We start from the raw sequence: 15,555 nt of genomic DNA, 5'->3' as shown, positions 1-15,555 counted from the left end.
GACAGTATGTCATCCAGAGGCTGGGAGCAAAAGCAGACCTGATGTAGGAGGCTGCAGTCCCCAGCCCTCCTCAGTTCCTGCAGGGTGCTATTCTCCGCCTCGCCCAGGGCGTGCCTTCCCTAGTTTCTCCCTTCCCCCTGCTTCCCACCTTCTTCAAGGAGCTGGGGTCAGGGGGAGGCCCAGGTCAGCACATGGCCCTGAGACCATCACCTGCTTTATCTCGCTCTTCCCCACCCACCCTCCCAGCCCAGAGAGGGTTGGGCTCTTCCCAGAAGACTCACCAAGGCATCTCTGAAATCGTACCTCTATGCCAAGCCCTTGGCTTTTGATGCTCCAGAGCCCAAGTCTTGGCTCTTTGTTCTGGTTCACCGTGACCACACCCCCTTGGAACCAAGAAGGGCTGCCCTGAGGAGGTAGGGACAGGGAGAATGTATCTGTGAACACTTGCAGCACCACTCTTCCCTGTGAGCCTGCACTGACCTCAGCTTGTCGGGGTGCTGCTCCTCCCAGATAACACCAGGCCTCGGTCTGGGGACCCTGCGTGGTGTCTGGTGGTAGCTCTTCTCTCTAGCACTTTACAAATTCCAGAGCCCAAGTGACCTCATGAGCAGAGAGCAGGACTCTGAGCCATGAGGGTTCCACCCACATCACATCCACCACCATGTTCGGGGACAGGCTTCCAGGTCATACCCTGACTTGGAAACTGGGAGCAGGACAGGGTCTCAAGGGCTCTCAAGCATGGTGGCCGGCCCTCCCCAAAGCCACCGAAGGTGCTAGTCCTCCCACCCCCCATGACAGGTTGCTGGAATGTGTGGGCTGCTCTGCCCCTATCCTCTGCTGCTGAGACTACAGGTTGGCTGGCCTGGCTGTCTTCTGACGTGTGAGCCTCTCCATCCACAGGCACCCTTCGATGAATCCCGCCTGGTCTTCCCCCCCGTACCGGCTTCTCTAGGCATTGCCTTCTTCTACATCATTCTACGGCTCCTCCTCCCCGAGGCGGTGGGGGGCATAATGTTTGCTGGGGGCCTCCTGGGCTACATCATCTACGATATGATCCATTACTACCTACACTTCGGCTCGCCACACAAGGGCTCCTACCTGTACAACATGAAGACCTACCATGCCAAGCATCACTTTGCACATCAGAAGTCAGGTGAGGCCCCCACGTCCCTGCCTCCCCCATTTGCTTACTCTTTTATTTGCCAGTCGCCACTGAGGCCTTAGCAAAGTCCAGGCACTATTCTAGGTACGGGGGAATCTACAGCAAGGCAAATCAGGAGCTCTGACCCCGCTCCCTGGGAGACAAAGAAGGAAATCAATAAATTAGCAAAGATGATTGTAGGCCATGTTAAGGGCCACAGAGAGAAGAAACCAACAGGTTGTGGGAGAGGGTCCAGCTGTGTCTAACAAAATATAATGCGAGTCACAGATGTGATTTTAGATTTTCTAGTGGCTTCATTGACAAGTAAAATTAAACAAATATAATTAGTTTTTTTCTAAATTTTTAAAATATTTTTATTTATTTGAGAGAGAGAGAGAAAAGAAGCGTGAATGGGGTGGGGCGGGCAGAGGGAGAAGCAGGCTCCCCACTGAGCAGAGAGCCTGATGCAGGACTCGATCCCAGGACCCCTGGGATCATGACCTGAGCCGAAGGCAGATGACTGAGCCACCCAGGCACCCCAGATGTAGTTAGTTTTGATAATATATTTTATTAAGCCAAATACAACCAAAATATCACCATTTCAACCCATAACTAATACAGAAATTTGCTAATGAGCTGTATTACATTCTCTGTCATATATTAAGTCTTCAACATCTGGTGTGGACTTTACACTTACAGCACATCTCAATTCAAGTGCTAAGCTTTCATTAGAAATACTTGATCTATTTTTAGAGTTTATAAAATTGACTATAAAAAGTGCCAAAAAAGTAGATTCATACATGTGAGTTGTCGTAAACGTTGCTTACAAGTTTTCCAGAACTCAATCAACTCTCTGTTTTCAAACTGAAATTTAAGTCAAGTAAAATAGAATGACATTAGGAATCTAGTACCTCCATAGCTCTAGCTCTAGTGGTTTGGTGCCCAGCAGCCACACGGGCCGGGGTCTCCCACCTACGACAGCCCAGCCCTAGGTCGAGCGTTCCAGGAAGGTGTCCGCGCAGAGCTGTCTTTGCAGCTGAGGCGTCCACTAAGAGGAGCCTGCATCCAGTGTCCGGGGAAAGAGCATCCCAGGAGCAACAGGTGCAAAGCCTCTGTTCCAGCCTGTGAAGCAGGAATGAACTTGTCATCTCCAAAGAGAAGGAAGAGGCTGAAGTATGAGAGAGAGGAAGCATCAGGCAGGAGCCAGGCTCTCCCTGGAACTCAGGACCGATAAGGAACTTGGATTTACTCCAGTAGCATCCTCGGGAGACTAGAAACACGAGTGCCAGGCTCTCGACTTCTGCCAGGATGGCCCTGAGAGTTGGGAAGGCCAGCAGGGACAGATGTTCAAACCCCGCCTGCGCGCTGGTCCTCCCTCCCCAGGCTCCCTTCCCGAGGAAATTCCTCGCCCGTCCTCACCAGTGCCTCATCTTCCCCCCGTTTGTCTCCCTCTCTAGGATACGGCATCAGCAGTAAACTGTGGGATCACTTCTTCCACACCCTCATACCGGAAGAACCCCACCTGAAGATGCAATGACAACTCCCAGCCCCACCATCCTACCCTCTGCCCGGCCGTGGCCTCTGCCCCATCCCCGCCGCACACCCCCCCACACCCAGACCCTGCAAAGAAGGTTTGCTCGGCCAGGCAGGACAGGCTTTGTCGGGCCGGTGAGGGTGCTGGGGAGACCAGGAAGGCTGGGACTGACCCCGAGACAGCGCTCCTGACCCACCAAGTAGCTCTCGGGGATGAGCTCTTTCCTGGAGCATCTCGGCCTCTCCACTTGCACCCCTGCCCTGAGCCTTAGCCCACGGGACTGCTTCAGGACCCAGCCAACAGGGAATTTCCCAAGGGGAATGAAGGAAACTGACCTCTGAGGCCAAACCTGTGTCCCCACCTGTGTCTTACAGCTTGGACTCCCTAGGTAGGACACCCCTGTCCCCATAGTGGAGCTGCAAAGAGTGGGTGTGCAGGGCCTGTGGCCCTTGTCTCCCTAACCGTCCTTTTCTGGGGAGACTTTGGTGGCTCTTGCTGTTCTCCTGATGAGTGGAGAACCTGAGGTAGAGGAAGGGCTCTTGTCATAAGAAGAGACGACATGACGCCTCCCGCAGGCCACCTCCAGTTCTGGCGGCAGTGCCTTTGTGTACGACCCATCATACCTGCCCACTGTGGGGCCAGATGTCTCGGGCTGCATCTCCTCCAGCGCCCACACGCAGGGCCCTCACCTGCCTCTGCAGATGGGCCGGGGGCTGCCGGCGGGGCTTCCAAGCTGATGGGAGCCCAGGCCCCTTTCTTTAGGAACCAGCAGCTTCTCTAGCGCTAACCCGCCTGTCTTCAGAATCTCAAAGCTTTTCCCCAAGGGAGGCTGAAGAGGCTTCTCTGTGGGTAGGAGCCCCACCCGATGTCTGGCCATTCTTGACCTCTGCCTGGCACAGGTGGGCCTCTACCCTCCTCACTCAGGACCCTTCCAGCTAGTGCCTCCTGACACCAAGAAGGAGCTTTCATGCGGTGCCTTATCTCCCCGACCTGCTTCCCTGCACGTTCCCCCCAGCAGATGAGGTTCTTGCCCCTTCTTCCTTATAACCAAAACCCTCACTGCTCCTAAGAGAGTCTTATTTATAAACCATATAAATGCCTTTAGTCTGGCCCCAGACCAAGTAGCTGCTCAGACTGCCCTGTCTAATCCTCCATGTCAGGCTTATGTAAAAAAATGTTGTTCTGTTCTTGTTTTCTTCTTACCCACAAACCGTTACTACTTGAAATTTCCTGAAAACTCGCTGAGGGTAAAGGCTAAAAAGAAAAGCAGCGTGAAGAATCCTGTGATTTGTACTGTTTACCGTGGAGTTATTTAAAGATTTCAGAATAAATATGCAAACTACAATTGTGAAATAAAGGTGTACATAAATTGTATATTTTGGAAAAATAAAAACGCTGAAAAAAGAAAATCAAGAAATTTTTGCTGCTCTTGTGGGTGGTGCCCCACCAGACGTCCTGGCTGGGGGGAGGGGCGGCCCGGCGGGGGAGGGAGAGGCTGGTCTAGCAGGGTGGGAACATCTTTTTTTCTCACTGACCAGGCTGTGTAGACCTGCGGGAGCATCCTGCGGGAGCTTACCAACCCTTACCCTCTGATTCTGTCTTATTACTGCTGTAAATTCTCCGCAGACCACACCACCCCTCACTGCTGGCGCCTGGGGTGAAGGCCTGGACACAGCATTCTTCTGGGATTTATCAGACCCCAGCTGAGATCCCAATGGACTTTCCTAAAACAAAGGGAGAAGGCTGTAACAACAAAGGCCCACAGAGGGAACTAGAAATTCAGGCTAGCTCAGTGCAGATAAAAGAGTTTCTCAAGAGGTCTTCTCACCCACATCCGTTCCCACCAGGGGAACCTGTCCTCAACACTCGGGAGGCCCCGGGTGGCTCAGTCGGTTAAGCGTCTGCCTTCTGCTCAGGTCATGATCACTGGGGACCTGGGGTCAAAGCCCACATCCAGCTCCTTGCTCAGCGGAGAGCCTGCTTCTCCCTCTGCTTACCTCTCTTTCTCTCTCTCTCTCTCTGACAAATAAAATAATAAATAAAAATCTTAAAAACAAAATGTTTGGTGTCTAATTCAATCTGATTGGCGGCGATGGACCGGATTTGCCCTCCAGAGGCAGAACCAGAAGTAGAAGAGGAAGAGGAAGGAAGCTAATAAGCTACGGTCGGTTAGGCTCTGGAACCCAGAAGGAGTCCCAGCGTCTGGCACCTGTTCAGGCTGAAGCAGCCAGCCAGGCTTCCATCCTGAAGATACGTGTGACCTCTCTGAGCCACCCATCCCACAAACTCCTGGAATTGGGCCTGTGCAAGCGGCAGAAATCACAACCTGCACTTCCTAGGTGTTGCCGGAGATCTGACCCACAGAGCATCGCCCCTCAAGGGATAGCAAGAAACAAAAAGAAGCAAAGGAAGAGATTCACTAGGTGTAAATGGGCAAATCTACCAAAGTCTAAGATGACCAAATTTGAGAAAAAAAAAATTGGAGAAAAACCCCTTATATGAAGGATTGAAACCGAACTACTAGGACATGCCAAAAATCCAAGTGAGTTTATAGCATGGTAATAAGAAGATTTAGGGGGAAAATTAGTGAAACCAAGCCAATCTATTAATGAAAAGTTCCACTCAGTGAACACTGGACAGATTCCCCCAGGGCTTCTTCTTGTGCCCACTAAAGCTTTCCAGGGGCTTAAGAATTTCCACAGAGCCTTTGGAAGACAGTCAGCCTCACTGTACAGAAAAGAATGTAAGTGCCATGAGGCCATTAACCTCAAGCGAGCTGGCACTCACAGTGCATTCCCTACTTGGTGACCATCTGGTAGAGTCAGGGGATTTTATTACCAAGTGCAAGAGACATGATCAAAATGCCAGCACAGCTAGCATGAGGGGAAAGCCTGGAACTCGTGGCACATGACTATGTTTCTTTTTTGTTTAGTTTTTGTGTGTGTGGTTTTTCCTTAAGATTTACTTACTCCCTTTTGGAGAGAGGGAGCCCATGGGTTCACGGTGGCGGGGGTGGGGGAAAGAGGTACAGGGAAAGAAGAGAGGCCGACTCCCCACTGAATGGGGAGCCTGATGCAGAGCTCCAACTCCTGATCTCATGACTCTGAGATCATGACCTGAGCTGAGATCAAGAGTTGGACGCTCAACAGACTGAGCCACCCAGGCGCCCCTGACTATGTTTATTTCTACACTGAGAGAAGATTCACAAATCATCAAGAAAGCTTCATGGTTGCTCGGGCAAAGGGCCATTTAAGTTCTGATTGGTGAAAACATCCAGGCTGACTGACTCTCAGGGATCCTCGAAATTTACAGCCCCCCCCCCCTTGATTCTGTAGCAACAGCCCAGCTGCCTGGCCGAGGACAGGTCCATGGCCATTACATTCATTTCTGGCACTGCGCTTGTACTTGCAGATATGCTGTCTTTGGGCGTTTCTTGGCTGACCTGAAGAACTGCCCTCGTAACTCCACTCTGTTCCATTCCTCATTGGCTCTGGCTTCTGATCTCTGCCTTTGAACTTTGTACCATTTCTTATTGTGCCGAACACAATGCCCAACTTACAACAGGCCTCAATAAATGTTAGTCTTGTCTCTGTCAGATCTCTGGTAGGTTCCCTAGTTTGAGAGCCTTCTCCACCTGTTCCCTGGCCTCTGCTGCCCCCTGGTGACAGCATGAGGCTCTGTCCCTTATGGCTACCCTTGCAGTGACTTTTGGAATCTGGTGTCTGTGGTTGTAAAATAGCAGCAATTTTCCACGTTACCTGGTCTCTTTGCTTACTGTTTTGTCTCGTTGACTGCTTTTGAAGGAAATCTGGAACTATGTGTATGAATTTCCGGTTCTAATTTTCCAAAAAGATATGATGACTGCAGAAATTCAACTGGAGATTTCGTTACAGTGAGGTGCTGATAGCACAATGAATAAATTTTATCTAGTCAGGATGCTGCAAGTGGAATGTGAGATTTGGAAAATGTCAGAAGGAGACTTACAAATACTTTATAAGCTTGTAGTAGGGAGAAAGAAGAAATTATTTAAAAAGGAGGAGGAGGGGGGCACCTGGGTGGCTCAGTGGGTTAAGCCTCTGCCTTCAGCTCAGGTCATGATCTCAGGGTCCGGGGGTCAAGCCCCACATCGGGCTCTCTGCTCAGCAGGGAGCCTGCTTCCCCCCCCACCCGCCTGCCTCTCTGCCTATTTGTGATCTCTCTCTCTCTGCCAAATAAATAATAAAATATTTAAAAAAAAAAAAAAGGAGGAGGAGGAAAAGAAGGGGGAGGAGGAGGAGGAGGAGGAAAAGGAGAAGGAGGAGGAGGAAGAAGTGGGGGAGAAGGAGGGAGGAGGGGGGAGGAGGAGAAAAAAGAGAAGAAGAAGAAATCTCATTTTGGAAAAAGCATAAAGGTGGGATCCTGTTTTCATTTAGGTTGACACTGAAATGAGAACATGGGGGGCGTCTGGGTGGCTCAGTGGGTTAAGCCGCTGCCTTCAGCTCAGGTCATGATCTCAGGGTCCGGGGGTCAAGCCCCACATCGGGCTCTCTGCTCAGCAGGGAGCCTGCTTCCCCCCCCACCCGCCTGCCTCTCTGCCTATTTGTGATCTCTCTCTCTCTGCCAAATAAATAATAAAATATTTAAAAAAAAAAAAAAAGGAGGAGGAGGAAAAGAAGGGGGAGGAGGAGGAGGAGGAGGAAAAGGAGAAGGAGGAGGAGGAAGAAGTGGGGGAGAAGGAGGGAGGAGGGGGGAGGAGGAGAAAAAAGAGAAGAAGAAGAAATCTCATTTTGGAAAAAGCATAAAGGTGGGATCCTGTTTTCATTTAGGTTGACACTGAAATGAGAACATGGGGGGCGTCTGGGTGGCTCAGTGGGTTAAGCCGCTGCCTTCGGCTCAGGTCATGATCTCAGGGTCCTGGGATCGAGTCCCGAGTCGGGCTCTCTGCTCAGCAGGGAGCCTGCTTCCTCCTCTCTCTCTCTCTCTGCCTGCCTCTCTGCCTACTTGTAATCTCTCTCTGTCAAATAAATAAATAAAATCTTAAAAAAATAAAATAAGATAAAATGAAAACATGGAAGTGGTAGTTAATTTGGAAGGCAATTGCAGAAACAGTATGAAATTGGGAAGGATCAGACAGGGAAAGTGGGGGGCCACCTGGGATGAGTATGTGAAGTTCTCATGCAGTTTCTGGAGGGGCATCTTGAGACGCAGACCGAATACCTGGCAGGGTTGTTCACCTAAAAGACAAGAACCTGGGACGTGTCTCCACCAGCCTCCTCTCCTTTCCATTGAGGGTTATATTCAGGGGTGTCGACTCCCTCCTCACACATGAGCCGTCCTGACATGCAAGCCAGCCAGATTCCTTGGCTTTGACAAAGTCCTAGAGCAAAAGCAGAAAGATGGATATGTGCGCTTGAAGTGGGGTGCAGGTTGTATAAGTTGAGTGAGAGCTTCCTAGGAATCATCCAGCAGAACTGTGGCCGAAATCAAAGCTGAGACCGTGTTCAGACACAGCGTTCCACTACAACTGAAGTGAAGACCAGAGGTGGGCAGAAGGAATCACCATATGTATCTAACATAGAATCCGAAGGTCCGTATCGTCAGTGTAAGAGGGAACCAGCAATAGATTCACCTTCCCAGGGCATTGCCTGCATGGAGAGGAGAAAAGAGAATACAGAACCACAGGCATAGCCCTTATGGAGGTCTGAAGCCTGCATTTATGCAAACCATGTGGTCCCAAACACCTCAAGTCAAAAATTTAGTGTAAAGTATGTCTCAAGGCTCTCAGAAGAAGGATTTACAGATTTCTGTGGAGAAATGCAATGTCAACCAGACCTCAAAAAACTCCCACAGATGAAATTCCAAGAACTATAAACTCACAGTAAAAATAAAACACACAAGGAAAAAAGGCACCATGAGTAAAAGTTGATAGAAACAAAATGCAACAGAAACAGACTCACGAAGACACCAAACACTGAAATTATGAGATGTGCTAGTTATTTTCCATTTGTTCTCCAGATTCACTCTTCATCTTTCCCCCATTCCGCTCCATATCCTATGTGAATTGCATTGGTGTGTTCTTTTGTTTATCGGCTGCAAATAGAGGTAACTCAAGAGATTGGCAGATGGAGAGGAGTGGAGTCCAGTACACATTCTTATGGCTCTTTCATCTTTTTCAGCAATGTTTTGTGCTTTTCAGTGTACAAGTTTTTTCACCCATTTGGTCACATTTATGCCTAAATATTTTATTCTTTTGGCTGTTATTGTAAATGAAATTGTTTTCTTAATTTCCGTTTTGTACTTTTCATGACCAAGTTATAGGAATAACTGATTGTGTTAGTCTTGTATCTTGCAACTCTACTGAGTTATTAGCACTAGTAAAATAGGTTTTATGGATTCTTGGAGTTTTCTTTGTGCAAGATTGTGTCATCTGTGAATAGAGATAGTTTTACATCTCTTTATCCAATTTGGATGCCTTTATTTTTTTTCGTGACTAATTGTTCTGGATGGAACTAGTACAATGTTGAATAGTGATGATGAGAATGGGTGTCTTTGTCTTGTTCCTGATCTTAGGGGGAAAGCATCTAGTCTTTCACCATTAGGTATGAGATGTCAGCTATGGGTTTTTCATAAATGTCCTTTATCATATTGAGGAAGTTCCCTTCTATTCCTGGTCTGATGAGTGTTTTAACCATGAAAGGGTCTTGAGTTTTGTCAAATGTTTTCTTCTGCCTCAACTGAGATGATCCTGTGGCTTTTCTTCCCTTTGTTCTATTTATGTAGTGTATTCCATTGATTTTATATGTGGAACCAGCTTTGCATTTCTGGAATAAATCTCATTTGGTCACAGCATATAATCTTTTAATATGTTCTGGAATTCAGTTTTATAAATTTTGTTGAAGAGTTTTGCATCTGTATCCATCAGTGATCATCGGTTTCTAGTTTTCTTTCTTGTGGTGCCTTGTCTAGCTTTGGTATCAGGGTAAGGCTGGCTTCCTAAAATGGGTTAGAAAGCATATTCTCCTGGGGCGCCGGGGTGGCTCAGTGAGTTGGGCCTCTGCCTTCGGCTTGGGTCATGGTCTCAGGGTCCTGGGATCGAGCCCCCACATCGGGCTCTCTGCTCAGCAGGGAGCCTGTTTCCTCCTCTCCCTCTGCCTGCCTCTCTGCCTGCTTGTGATCTGTCAGATAAATTAAAAATAATAATAATAAAGAAAGTATATTCTCCTTTTCTATTTTTGGAAGAGTTTGAGAAGGATTGCTGTTAATTCATTTTTCAAAGATTCATTTATTTGAGAGAGAGAATGCAAATAGGGGGAGGGGCAGAGGGAGAGAGAATCACAAGTGGACTCCCTGCTGAGCACAGAGCCTGATGCCGACGTTGACCCCATGACCCTAAGATAATGACCTGAGCCTAGACCAAGAATCAGACGCTCAACCCACTGAGCCACCCAGACACCCCCCGGTTAATCCATTTTTAAATGTTTGGTAGAATTCACCCGTGAAATCATCTGACATGGACCTCTCTTTGTTGAAGGGTTTTTTTTTTTTTTTTAAAGATTTTATTTATTTATTTGACAGAGAGAGATCACAAGCAGGCAGAGAGGCAGGCAGAGAGAGAGGAGGAAGCAGGCTCCCTGCTGAGTAGAGAGCCCCATGCGGGCCTCGATCTCAGGACCCTGAGATCATGACCTGAGCCGAAGGCAGCGGCTTAACCCACTGAGCCACCCAGGCGCCCCGAGTTGAAGGGGTTTTGATTACGGATTTAATCCCTTTACTTTATTTATTTATTTATTTATTTATTTTCAATCCCTTTACATTTTATAGGTCTGTTCAGATTTTCCATTTCTTCTTCAGTCCTTTAGGTAATTTGTGTGTTTCTAGGAAGCTGTCTCTCTCTTCTAGGTCATCTAATTGTTTGGCATACATTTGTTCATAGTATTACAGTACTTTCATTTCTTTTTTTTTCTTTTCTTTTTTTTTTTTAATTGTGGAAAGAACATTTAACATGAGATCTACACTTTTGGCAAGTTTTTAAGTGTACAGTATGTTACTGTTGACTCTAGGTACACTGTTGTACAATAATATCGAGGACTCATTCATCTTACTTGACTGAAAGTTTATGTCCCTTAATTAGTAACTTCCCATATCACCCTTACCCCAGCCCCCAGCAATCACCATTCCATTCTCTGATTCTATGAATTTGACTATTTTGGATACCTCAATAAATGGGGTCATATAGTATTTGTCTTTCTATGTCTGGTTTATTTCACTTAGCTCAAGGTTCATCTGTGTATTTGCCTGTTGCAGAATTTCCATCTTTTTAGGGCCAAATAGCATTCCGTTGTAAATATATACTGTATTTTCTTTATCCATTCATCTGTCAACAGACATTTAAAGTTTTTTTTTTTTTCACATATTGGCTAATATGAATAGTACTGAGGTCCTGATTTCAATTCTTTTTTTTTTTTAAGTATTTATTTATTTATTTAACAGAGAGAAATCACAAGTAGGCAGAGAGGCAGGCAGAGAGAGGAGGGAAGCAGGCTCCCCACTGAGCAGAGACACCGATGTGGGGCTCAATTCCAGGACCCTGAGATCATGACCTGAGGCTTTAACCCACTGAGCCACCCAGGCCCCCCTGATTTCAATTCTTTTGGACATATACTCAGAAACAGGATTGCTACATTATATGGTAGTTATACTTTTAATTTTGGGGGAAACCTCCATACTGTTTTCCATAGTGACTGGACCATTTTACATTCTCAGAAGTATGCAAATGTTCCAATTTCTCCACATCTTTGCCAACACTTTTTGTCTTTTTTTTTTTTTATAGCAACCATGCTAATAGGTATGAGGTAATATCTTATTGTGGTTTTGTCTTGCATTTCCCTGTCATTAGTAATGTTGAGCATTTTTTCATATACCTGTTAGCTTTTGTGTGTCTTTTTTTGGAGAAATGTCTATTCAAGTCCTTTTTTAAAAACCAGATTATTGTAGTTGTAGGATTCCTTATATATTTTGCAAATTTACCCCTTATCAAATCAAAATATATGGTTTGGAAATATTTTCTTCCATTCCATTGGTTGCCTTTTCACTCAGTTGGTTGTTTCTTTTGTTATGTAGAAACTTTTTAGTTTAATATAATCCTTTGTTTTTGTTACCTGTGCTCTTGTAGCCATATCGATGAAATCATTGCTAGGGTCAGTGCTACAGAGATTTTCTCCTATGTCTTCTTCCAGAAGTTTTACAGTTTCAAGTCTCATGTTTAAGTCTTTAATCCATTTTGAGTTGATTTTTTGTGTATAATATAAGATAAGGGTCCGATTTAATTATTTTGCATTTGGATACCCAGTATTCCCAACACTAGCTGTTGAAGAGACTATCCTTGCCCTATTGTGTATTCTTGGGACCTTGCCAAAGATCAGGTGACTGTATATGTGTGGATTTATTTCTGGGCTCTCTATTCTGTTCCATTGTTCTGTATGTTGGCCTATATCCAGTATCATAATGTTTTGATTGTGTACCTTTGTAATATTTTGAAATCCAGTTTTGTTCTTCTTTCTCAAGAGTAATTTGGCTATTCATGGTCTTTTATGGTTCCATATTAATTTTAGACTTGTTTTTCTATTTCTGTAAAAAAAAAAGACATTAGGGTTTTGATAGGGATTGCACTGAATCTGTAGGTCACTTTGGGTAGTATGGACTGTTTAACAATATTAAGTTTTCCAATCTGTGAACATAGGATGTCTTTCTATTTGCTTTTGTCTTAATTTCCCTCATCAGTGCTTTGTAGTTTTCCATCTTGCCAATATGTGGAATTTGAGAAACAAGGCAGAAGATCATAGGGGAAGAGAGGAAAAAAATAAAACAAGATGAAACTAGAGAGGGAGACAAACCTTAAGAGAACCCCCCCTTTTTTAAAAAAAAATTTAATTATTTACTTATTTGACAGAGAGAGGCATGGTGAGAGAGGTAACACAGGCAGGGGAAGTGGGAGAGGAAGGCTTCCTGCTGAGCAGGGAGAGTGTTGTAGGGCTCAATCCCAAGACCCTGGGATCATGACCTGAGCAGAAGGCAGACATTTAAGACTGAGCCACCCAGGTGCCTCCATTAGAGACTCGTAATCTTAGGAAACAAACTGAGACTTGCTGGAGAAGAGGGTGTGGGAGGGATGGGGTGGCTGGGTGATGGACGTTGGGGAAGGTATGTGCTATAATGAGTTCTGTGAATTGTGTAAGATCGATGAATCACAGACCTGTACCCCTGAAACAAAGAATACATTGTATGTCAACAAGACATATACACATACACACACAGTTGATTTTTCTATGTTGATTTTGTATCCTGTGACTTGACTAAATTCATTTATTCTAACAGTGTTTTTCTTAATGGAGTCTTTTGGATTTTCTGTATATAAAATCATGTCACCTGCAAACAGGGACAGCTTTACTTCTTCCTTTCCCATTTGGATGCCTTTTATTTCTTTTTCTTGCCTAATCGCTCCAGCTAGGATTTCCATTATTATGTTGAACTGAAGTGGTGAGAGTGGGCATCCTTGCTTTATTCCTGATCTGGAGGAAAAGCTTTCAGTTTTTCACCATTGAGTATGATGTTAGCCATGGGCTTGTCATATATGGTCTTTATTAAATTGAGATAATTTCCTTCTATGTCTAGTTTGTCAAGAGTTTTTATTATGAAAGAATGTTGAATTTTGTGAAATGCTTTTTTTCTGTATCTATTGAGATGATCATGCGTTTTTATCTTTTCATCTGTTAATATGGTGTATCACATTAACTGATTTTCATACGTTGAGCCATTCTTGCATCCCAGGAATAAACTCTACCTGGTCATAGTGTATGATCCCTTTAATGTGCTTTTGGGCTTGGTTTACTAATATTTTATTGAGGAATTTTACATATATACTCATTAAGCATATTACCTCTAGTTATCTTTTATTTTTTTAAAGATTTTATTTATTTATTTGACAGACACAGAGATTACAAGTAGGCAGAGAGGCAGGCAGAGAGAGAGAGGGGGGAAGAAGCAGGCTTCTGGCTGAGCAGAGAGCCCGATGCGGGACTCGATCCCAGGACACTGGGATGATGACCTGAGCCGAAGGCAGCAGCTTAACCAACTGAGCCACCCAGGCGCCCCTTACCTCTAGTTATCTTGTGGTATCTTTGGCTTCGGTTTCAGGGTAATGCAGCCTCAAAAAATGAGTTTGTAAGAGTTCTCCTTCAATTTTTCACAACAGTTTGAGGATTGGTGTTAATTCTTTAAATGTTTGGTAGAATTCATCAGTGAAGCCATCTGGCCCTGAACTTTTCTTTGTTGGGAGGTTTTTGATTACTGAGCCACTCCATATTAGTTATAAGTCTGTTCAGACTTCGTCTTTCTTCATGATTTAGTCTTGATAAGTTGTATGTTCCTAGGAATTTATTCATTTCTTCTACATTATCTGGGCTGTTGGCATACAGTTGTTTATTATAGTCTTTAATGATCCTTTCTATTTCTATAATATCTTTCATTTGTGATTTTATTTGACTCTTCTCTCTTTTTTTCTTAGTCTAAGGGTTTGTCAATTTTGTTTATCTTTTCTTTAAAAAAAAAACATTTGGGTTCACTGGTTTCTTTTTTCCTTCCTTCCTTCCATCCTTCTTCTTTTTCTCATCTTTCTAGTAGGCTCCATATCTAGCATGGAGCCCAACAAAGGGCTTGAACTCATGACCCTGAGGTCAAGACCTGAGCTGAGGTTAAGAGTCAGACACTTAACTGACTGAGTCACCCAAGTGCCCCTTTTCCTATTATTTTTCTATTTTCTATTTCATTTCTTTGAACTCTAATATCTATTGCCATTCTTCTGCTAACTTTGGACTTTGTTTGTTCTTTTTTTAGTTCCTTGAGGTATAATACCGGTTATTTATTTTTTTTTAAAGATTTTATTTATTTATTTATTTGACAGAGAGAGATCACAAGTAGGCAGAGAGGCAGGCAGAGAGAGAGAGAGGAGAAAGCAGACTCCCTGCTGAGCAGAGAGCCTGATGCGGGACTCGATCCCAGGACCCTGAGATCATGACCTGAGCCGAAGGCAGCGGCTTAACCCACTGAGCCACCCAGGCACCCATACCGGTTATTTATTTGAACTTTTTCTTTAATGAGTATATTTATTACTATAAACTTCCCTTTTATTTATATTTAGAGATTTTATTTATTTATTTATTTATTTGTCAGAGAGACAGAGAGAGAACAGAAGCAGGGGGAGCAGAAGGCAGAGGGAGAAGCAGGCTCCCTGCTAAACAGAGAGCCCATTGCTGGACTCAATCCCAGGACTCTGGGATCGTGACCTGAGCTGAAGGCAGATGCTTAACCCACTGAGCCACCCAGGCATCCCTGAACTTCCCTTTTAGTAGTGCTCTTTTTGTGTCCCATAAGCTTTGGTACCTTGTGTTTCATTTTCATTTGTCTCATGGTATTTTGTAGTTTTTATTTGATTTCTTCTTGAATACAATGGTTGTTCAAGAGTTGTTTAATTTCTACATATTTGTGAATTTTCCAGTTTCCCTTCTGCTACTAATTTCTAGTTTCATTCCACTGTGGTCAGAAAAGATATGTGCTATGACTTCAATCTTCTTAAATTTGTTGAGAGTTTTTGTGACCTAACGTGATTTATCCCTGGCAGAAGAGAAACTGCCTCTTGCTCCAGAGTTTCAAGGTCCAGACCTCTCCATGCAGCCTAGCTGAAGCTTGTCTTCACTGAGACCACATCCTTGCTTAGCTTTCTTTTCTCCCTCTGCTCTATCTTAACTTCTATCTTGAGAGCCTTCCTTCAATAAATCACATGCACCGGAATTTCTTTCTTTCTCAGATTCTGCCTCTAGGAAACCTCAAATAAGAAGAAAACGTG

General features: G+C 44.9%; 1 protein-coding gene across 1 annotated transcript in view; it reads left to right on the top strand.

The window, feature by feature from the left end:
• The window catches only part of FA2H (fatty acid 2-hydroxylase), a 48,300-nt gene extending 44,105 nt beyond the window's left edge, over positions 1-4,195 (top strand). The window contains exons 6-7 of the mRNA XM_032325972.1: positions 901-1,153; positions 2,599-4,195. Of these exons, the coding sequence (XP_032181863.1) occupies positions 901-1,153; positions 2,599-2,678 (333 nt within the window). The 3' untranslated portion in view covers positions 2,679-4,195. The remainder of the gene's footprint in view (positions 1-900; positions 1,154-2,598) is intronic.
• The last annotated feature ends 11,360 nt before the right edge of the window (positions 4,196-15,555 follow it).

This window comes from Mustela erminea, chromosome 19 (assembly GCF_009829155.1).
Source record: "Mustela erminea isolate mMusErm1 chromosome 19, mMusErm1.Pri, whole genome shotgun sequence".
In the NCBI taxonomy this organism is placed as follows: Eukaryota; Metazoa; Chordata; class Mammalia; order Carnivora; family Mustelidae; genus Mustela; species Mustela erminea.
The sequence above is the reverse complement of the archived record's forward strand: the minus strand, read 5'-3'. Positions and strand labels throughout refer to the sequence as shown.